We start from the raw sequence: 8,416 nt of genomic DNA on the forward strand, positions 1-8,416 counted from the left end.
TGATGTAATCTATCATTCTCAAAAAAGTCAAATCGGTAATAATATTACATTAATTTGCTCAACTAATCAAATAGCTTCATAATACTTCATCTAAAAAAATTGAAATGCTGCTCATCATTTCAGTTTTTCATATTACTATCGTATGTTTAATTCATTTTATTTTTATTAACCAATTGTTGAGTAAAAAAAATCTAGCTTTTGATTAAATATATATTGTTGCTCCTAAAGTATTAAGTTTTGTATGTTGCTTTATTAGATGAAATTTGTAGAAAAATAATTTAAAAATGGATAGATTTTCAGTTTGCTTTAGAAATTAGTCAAAATGACCTTAAACTAAAATATAAATCAAATATTTGAAATTAATAAATTAATAAGTTGATCCTTGTCAAAACTTTTAGTCTCAGTTTACTTGTATTTGATAGAGTATAATACAGTTTTCTTCGTTATATAGTCAAACATCTCTATAACAGCTTCGTTTGTTCCGAATATTTTTGGATGTTATAGCGCAGTGTTGTTATAGAGAACATATATTATAATATAACATAAAAATTGATTCCGGAAAAGCTTGAATTTTACAGTGAAATATTGTTATATAGAGTTGTTAAAGAGATTTCTGACTGTAGTTCAGTATTGAACTTATCTAAAAAAATAATTAATTTAATTATATTTCCAAGTACTTTTAAGTTATTAAGTCTTTATTGAATCTACGTGATTGTACAACAGTAACTTTTATCAGTAAGAGGTAGTTTAATATTGCATAATGATATGATAAAATTAGAAGTAACTAAATGTTTTCTTATTATTTTTAGCAGCAAGCAAGTTAATTATAAATTTAATATGATTAAGTAGAACACAATTTCCTTTTTTCTATTTGAAATATTTACGCCACTTGTGGTTATTTAGACAAAAACTTGATGATATTTTTTAAAAATAATTTATAAACTTTTCCAAAAATTTAGTCACATAATTTACGTAATTCACTATATACTAATTACAGAACCAGAAGCTAAAAGATTAATATAGGTGTATGCAGTTAGTAACTATTGACAATTGTAGTAATATGAATGGTTGAAAAATGTAAACGATTTAGGTGGGATGGTACGTGGGGTCCACATGGGGGAGTACAAAGTAAAGCTGATGTGAGAAGTGTGCAGTGACAGACTATGACAAACAAAAAGGTCAATTTAGTCAAGATACTCAAAAATTTATATAGCAGCTACAGTAATATTTCTTTTTAGCCTTCCATTTTATCTGAAATGACCAAATTATCCTTCCAACCCCAAGCAGACATGTCGTCCAGCTGTGTGCTAACTCCCCTTTATTAGATAGTAGAATGTCACACTTAACAACCACAAAAAGAAATCTATGAGAAGAAATATTCAAACATCACAAAACAAAGTACAATATAGTTGAAACACAGGTTTAAGATACCAATATAGATGGCATAATTTTAGGAGTTGGAACAGTCATACAGTGAATGGAGAAAGCGCGACGGGGAAAGCGCGACAGTGGGCGCAGGGAGGCTAAACAAAAATGTATTAATCTATAAATACAATAGGTAATTCTAGTTGAAGTATGATACTAAAATCAAAATTCCATTTGCAAGTAAGGAAATATTGAAAAAATTCTGAGCTTTAGAAAAGCAAGACCAGGACGACCAAAATTCAAACCCCAAAAATTCAAACACAAAGAAATTGAAAAAAGTTAACAGAAATAGAAACTTACAGAGAAAGTGAAGAAAATATGAAATAGAAGGGGAAAGGATTTCTTGATATTAGATAGTCATGGGTGAGAAGGTGAGTAATAGAAAAGGAAAAGAAACAAAAATACAAAACTTATAGAGAAAGGGAAACGGCTGATGGATTCTCTTTGTAATACTCCATCATATAGCCATGGTGGAGATCCCGAAGCAAAGTGGTGAAGAGGTCGATGTTTTCAAAGTTTCAACAAATGTCTAGCAGTATCTATTACCATAGTATACACTCTCCAACGCCTGCAACACAAGTAGCATTGTGTGCTTTTCAACTTTTCTGAATATTGTACCATAAATAATTAATTTAAAATAATAAAAGATGATATGAAAAAGATGTTCAAGATTTAGTTTCTTCTTCTCGATCTAATTCAACATCAGATTTTTTTGGCTGTATCCAACTTTGGTTCCTTCCAAGAATCTGTCAAAGGCTCTGGATTTCTCTTTTTACACCAAAGGTATAGCGTTGCCAAGCCACATGCTTGTGAGAAATGAGAATGTATCCTTCAAGATAGACCCATGACACCACATCCTATAACCCAATACCAACAATGTAATCAATAAACCCGGTAAAACACTGCTCACCAATAAGCAAACAAAAGAGTGAGGAAATTTAATGAGTGTTGACGAAAACCATGGAGATCAGGATTCAAGTCTTAATAGAGGAAAAAAACTAGCCAATTTCTTCTCGTAACCAGTGCTTGTGTTAGCAAGAGGTAGCAGGTACCGCGAAATAGTCAAGGTGTGTGCAAGCATGACTCGCACTTCACCACCTAATCCTATATATATGTATATGTGTGTGTCATATGTATGTATATATAAAAGAGGTAGACTTCAACAATGATATATTTCCTCCAATAGAAAAATATCTCTTCCAACCATTTAGCATATCAATTTCAAATATGATTTCAGTAGTAACCACCTACACCAACAGATTCACGCCATGTATGGATGTTCTATATCTCAAGCTCTAAGTTGTGGATACTTAAACATAACCCTGATATACTTTCAAGCCATACTAACATTCAATATGTATTTACTGACTAATATTTTGAGGAAAATTGAACTACAAATATTTGCAGGCATTGCAGGTCTATTCAGAAAGAAGTATAAAAACTGATCTGCTTGTTCACAATAATAAATATGACTTTATTATTGATTATCTAATTTATATTGATAGAACCTTGCAAACAAGGATCCTGTCCAAGCCTATTTCTCTCCTGGACTCCCTCTAATATAATAGTCTCACTCTCTGTCATGATCTTGGCAACACAACAATAATTTTGCTGAAGCTTTTGCAATGCAACATGGGATGTATAGAAATGGATTTGACAGGAAAATGGTGGAATCAGACTTTAGAATATTCATCCAATTGATAAAGGAACCAAATAAAGCTCCACGAAATGTGAAAAGAGCATAATGCACATAAAGAACTTGCTGCGCAGTTTTCAGGAAATTTCATTTTCACTATTTAAAGAAGCTAATGGACATGCCGCTTCCTTATCAAAATACAACCATAACCTAGAGGAGAGGGAGGAATACCACACCTCAGCAGCCTTATCACGACACATCAGGGGTCATCTCACGGTGGACCACAAAGGTCTATTGTACGCAGCCTTACCCTACATTTCTGCAAGAGGCTATTTCCACGGCTCAAACTCGCAAACTCCTGTCACATGACATCAATTTTACCAGTTACGCCAAGACTCCGCTTCGTTTTGTGCATTTCCCAATAGTAAAGAATTAAGTTTGTTCAATTCTAACATAGGATATGAGGAAAGGCATCACATCTCCGTCCTTCATGTTTTTAACTTTTTGATATTAATATAGAGGGTAGGTATCAAATCCGAACCTCAATCACCACAAGGTGGAATTAACCAACAAAAAAGATGCAAGGAAAAACAAAAAAACAGCTATTATTTCAGAACTTAGCACTAATAATTCAATGATTATCGCTTTTCCTCTTTTTCCTCTATCAAGGTTCCCTAAATGAGATGGCAAAGGTGCCCAAAAACCTAAATGATAGCCCTTGGCACAGGCTAGCTGCAAAGGCCTCAATCATCTTGTGCCCACTCTGCCTAGAGGAAAACATGCCTTTTGAAATGTTGTTCAAGACAACAAATTTTATCTGTATCCTCTATCTTACATTGGAACAATATACCGCCACCTAATAACCTTTTTGTTTCATGAAATAGCGACAAAATAAAAAGGAGAAATGTTTACAAGAACTGCAAGCTATACAATGAAATATGATGTATGGATTCATACCAATTCGAACTCTTGTTCTATACTTGATTAAAAAAAAGTGCAAAGGGCATAACAGCTAGGATAAAGCAGAACTCTTACAATAGGGGATCTGATAAATGGACCTCAAATCCCTCCGTTGTGGGACAACTCATTAGGATCAACAAGGGTTTCTACACAGATTTCTGCATGTTGACATCCCCTAAGTCCAGTGACTTCCAGTTTTCTGGTGGAACCATCCTTTGGGTTGTATATCATGATTGTTGGGGGAAGCAATAATAAGATTTCCCCATTATTCGGCTGGCAAAAATGTGTAGAGAAAGAAAAAATGGATGAAGTGAACATATATTCCCCAATATATTGAGGATATTTGATGGTGAACATCTTTGTCCAAGATGCATTAACTCCACAATCCTTCATCATCCACACATCAGAAGTAGTTCCTTCAGGACAAATACAAACCAATGCAAGATCACTTCCCACCCCTCCCAGCATCAAACGAGAATTGGCTTCTCCATAATTAGGAAGCTCCAACTTTCCCCATGTCTCATCTGTTAAATCAAGAGTTATGAGGTTGCAAACATTGAGCGCATCAACATCAGCAGTTGAAGCCCAATAAATCTTCCCATTGACACATTTACCTAAATAATCTCTCATATAGTAGCCCGGAAAGTTATAGACTCTTGTCCAAGAATCAGTCCTCAAACTGTAAATGTTGACCACAGTACCAAATGAACCACCATCATCAGAAGTACCGCAAATAATTACTACTTTATAATCGTCATGTAACTCATCATATCCAAAACCATGTCTGTAATAAGAGGTACGAGGCGTCATTTGAACATCTAACTTGCGCAATTTCTTGGACTTCCTAATTGTTGGGTTCCATATAAATGCCTCCTTAAAGTCAATCAAAAAACAAATCAGTCCATTGGCCGAACCCACAATCCAGCGAGGGGTTTTTTTCACGGGAGAATCAATGTCAAATACCTGAGCCCTAGTTCCTTTTTGAAACAAGGAAGGGAGACAACATACCTTGAATTTGCTTTTGAAGTGTTCAAATATAACCCTATGGCTGCTGAATGCTTTGTCATTAGCTGCTAATTTCATATGGGTTTTCACAAAATAAGGGCTAGAGATTAGTTGAAGCCATGACTTTGAAACGCACTTGAATCTAAACAAGGGCTTTGGACGCAGCTTTAAGAGGATCTCCGTGATGAGTTCTACGGGAAGAACAGGGATTACAGAAGTACCCATTGTAGCTGCAGAGAGGTAAGTTTGACTGAAAATGGAAATGGGTCTCGTAGCATGAGAGAATTCAGTGTAAAATGGCTTATATAGTTAGAATCTATGTTTTAAAAGGTGGGGCGTGAGTGAGGAGTTTTAGTTTTGACGATCCGAGGCGTAAGTGTGGAGATATGGGCATAAGCCCGTGCATCTTTAAATTTTATTAATTTCAAGAATTTTAAGATACTATAAAATAAAAAATAATTATAAAAATTACTTTAGCATTACAAAATTATAACAAATAATTTATTTAAAAATATTTATAAATTATAATTCAACTATGAATCTATCTATCTATATTATTATAAAAGTACGAATAATTTATGTTAAATGTTGAACGACTAAAATAGCCTCGAAATATTGATCGACTTTTATAACCTTAAATATTTGTATAATTTGAGGATATAATTGTAAAGCACCTAAGGCTAGAATTCTTTTCCCATTTAAACTACACATAAGGCAAACGTAAAAGTTTCAATGCTTCTCGGTTTTTAGGAGTCCTTTACCAAGTTTAACTTATTATAACTGATATGGGAAAATCCTTGGTAGGGAGCGCTTCCCCCCCGAAAGGGGCCCTATGCGACGCGAATCCGTTATATAGTCGAATTCCAATGCGGGTACCGGACACCGGGTGGGTAACCAAAAAAAAAAAACTTATTATAACTCCTTTTAGTTTTAGGAGTAGTTCTTATTTTGAGCACTTTTAGGTTTGCCCGTTCCATTATATTCTTTTAGAGTTAGGAACCCTTAATTTTTTTTTTCTATTTCAACTAGAGAAATTTGGATAGCTTTCGTTTTAAAGTGCTAAGTGTTGGGTTTGTTATTTAATAAATAATAACAAAAGAGGTGTGAATAGAAAATGGTGAGAAAAGAAATGGAGGGATGACCCGCGACCCGGTCCGGTCTAGCCCGTTTTTCTTTCCCGGATTAATTTAAATTCGTCTTAAATTTCCGGCAAAAATTTTCAACAGCCATGGCTGTTCTGAAACAGTGTCACACCTGTTCCAACAGCCATGACTGTTCTGAAAGGTTGCAAACCTCTTCAGAGGGTCACACCTGTTCCAACAGTCATGACTATTCTGAAAGGTTGCAAACCTCTTAAGAAACATCACCAAGTTGGCTATAAATAGACCTTCAAATCCCAGAATATTTACTTACTAAATTTTCTGAATCTTCTTCTTCTTCTGCACAAAATATTCCAGTGTGTTTTACGATCATCGAGTGGTTCGCCGATCACCAGAGTTTTAGGTACCGATACACTGGTGAGTTAAATCATTCTATCCTGGGAGGATATATTCCAGAACCTCGGGTACTTGAGGGGAATAATTTTCTTAAGGACACACTGTGTATTCAATGGGCTTGATTTGTTCCTACAACGTTTTCAGAATTTATTTTGAAGAAATTTACTGTTTTTCGGAATTAAATTTCTACTAACTTTCTGTTTCTGTTTTTTTAGAAAGATTATTATTTAATTTATTTACAGCAATACAGATAAATAACAATCTTAAGGAAATTATTTTATTATATTCTGTATTCTGTCTAGATTTTAATATTCTGATTTGAAGATATAAAAACTTCATCAGGGTATTGAAATTCAGAAAACGATTTGAAGAACATAAAAACTTCATCGTTTTTCTGTAAAACAGTATATAAAACATTAGTTATTTTTTACATACTGTTTATTGATTACAGTATAATTTACTGTTTTGGTTTTGCCATTAATTGATTGATTTCTTCTGTTGTTGACAGTAAGAAATGGCAAATGAAAATGGAAATCCTTCTGCGACTGTTGGTGCAACGACGATAGCCTCGTCAAGCCGCACTGCTGTTCCTCCGGCTGAGAAACCGGGGAAATTTTCTGGAACCAACTTCAAAGGATGGCAACAAAGGGTGTTCTTCTGGCTTACCACACTTGGTATGCAGAAATTCACTAGTGAAGAGCCTCCAGTGCCTGCTGCGGACATGCCGGATAATGAAAAGTTCATGGTTGTTGAGGCGTGGAAGCAGGCAGATTTTCTTTGCAAAGGCTATATCTTAAGTGCTTTAGAAGATGACTTGTACAATGTGTACAGTGCAATGAATACTTCGAAAGAATTATGGGACGCACTTGAGAAGAAGTACAAGACAGAAGATGCATGCTTGAAGAAGTTCGTGGTTGCCAAGTTTCTAGACTATAAAATGATAGACAACAAAACTGTGGGAACCCAAGTTCAGGAACTTCAACTTATTTTTCACGACCTTATCGCTGAAGGTATGGTCGTGAATGAAGCATTTCAAGTAGCTGCTATGATTGAAAAATTGCCTCCTTCGTGGAGAGATTTCAAGAACTATCTGAAGCACAGACACAAAGAAATAAAGTTGGGAGATCTTGTGATACGTCTAAAGATCGAGGAAGATAACAAAACAGCCGAGAAGAAGTCTCGTGGAAATTCAACGATCATGGGAGCTAATATCGTTGAAGAGACTGCTCCAAAAAGTAAGAAGAGGAAGAGGTCTTCTGGACAAACTAAGGAGCAGAACAAAAAGAAATTCAAGGGCAGCTGCTACAATTGTGGAAAAGTCGGTCACAAAAGCCCTGATTGTCGTCTCCCGAAAAAGGATAATAAGAAGGGACAAGCCAACATAGTGGAGAAGAATAATGAGATTGATGATCTTTGCGCAATGCTTTCAGAATGCAACCTAGTTGGAAATCCGAAGGAGTGGTGGATTGACTCTGGAGCCACTCGACATGTTTGTGCTGTCAAAGAAGCATTTGCGACTTACTCTACTGCTGGTCCGGAAGAAGAAATTTCCATGGGAAATAATGCAACAGCCAAGATTGAAGGTTATGGAAAGATATTCCTGAAGATGACTTCCGGCAAGGTGTTAACGCTCAACAACGTTCTTCATGTTCCTACTATTAGGAAGAATTTAGTTTCTACTTCTTTACTTGTAAAGAATGGATTCAAATGTGTATTTGTTTCTGATAAAGTTGTTGTAAGCAAGAACGAAATGTATGTTGGAAAAGGCTACCTCACGGAGGGCCTTTTCAAACTCAATGTAATGGTTGTTGACAGTATGAATAAATTTCAGCTTCTTCTTATTTATTGGAGTCAAATGATTTATGGCATATTCGTTTAGGACATGTCAATTATA

General features: G+C 35.0%; 1 protein-coding gene across 3 annotated transcripts; it reads right to left on the minus strand.

Annotated features, from left to right (window-relative positions):
* Positions 1–1,744: 1,744 nt before the first annotated feature.
* Positions 1,745–5,353, minus strand: LOC109238125 (F-box/kelch-repeat protein At3g23880-like). 3 transcript variants are annotated; one of them, XR_002069702.1, is made up of 3 exons: positions 4,097–5,353; positions 3,298–3,419; positions 1,745–2,282 (listed from the first exon to the last, which is right to left on the minus strand). XR_002069702.1 is itself a non-coding variant. In XM_019404555.1 (3 exons), exons 1-2 carry the CDS (start codon positions 5,249–5,251, stop codon positions 4,121–4,123), a joined length of 996 nt encoding a protein of 331 aa, XP_019260100.1. In that variant the 5' UTR covers positions 5,252–5,353; the 3' UTR covers positions 1,745–2,282; positions 4,097–4,120. The 3 variants fall into 3 exon arrangements, 2 of the variants coding, with proteins under 2 accessions (XP_019260100.1, XP_019260099.1); XM_019404555.1 differs by lacking the exon at positions 3,298–3,419 and having other exon boundaries at positions 4,097–4,894; positions 5,030–5,353; XM_019404554.1 differs by lacking the exon at positions 3,298–3,419.
* Positions 5,354–8,416: the final 3,063 nt, after the last annotated feature.

Source organism: Nicotiana attenuata, unplaced genomic scaffold (assembly GCF_001879085.1).
Source record: "Nicotiana attenuata strain UT unplaced genomic scaffold, NIATTr2, whole genome shotgun sequence".
Classification (NCBI taxonomy): domain Eukaryota; kingdom Viridiplantae; phylum Streptophyta; class Magnoliopsida; order Solanales; family Solanaceae; genus Nicotiana; species Nicotiana attenuata.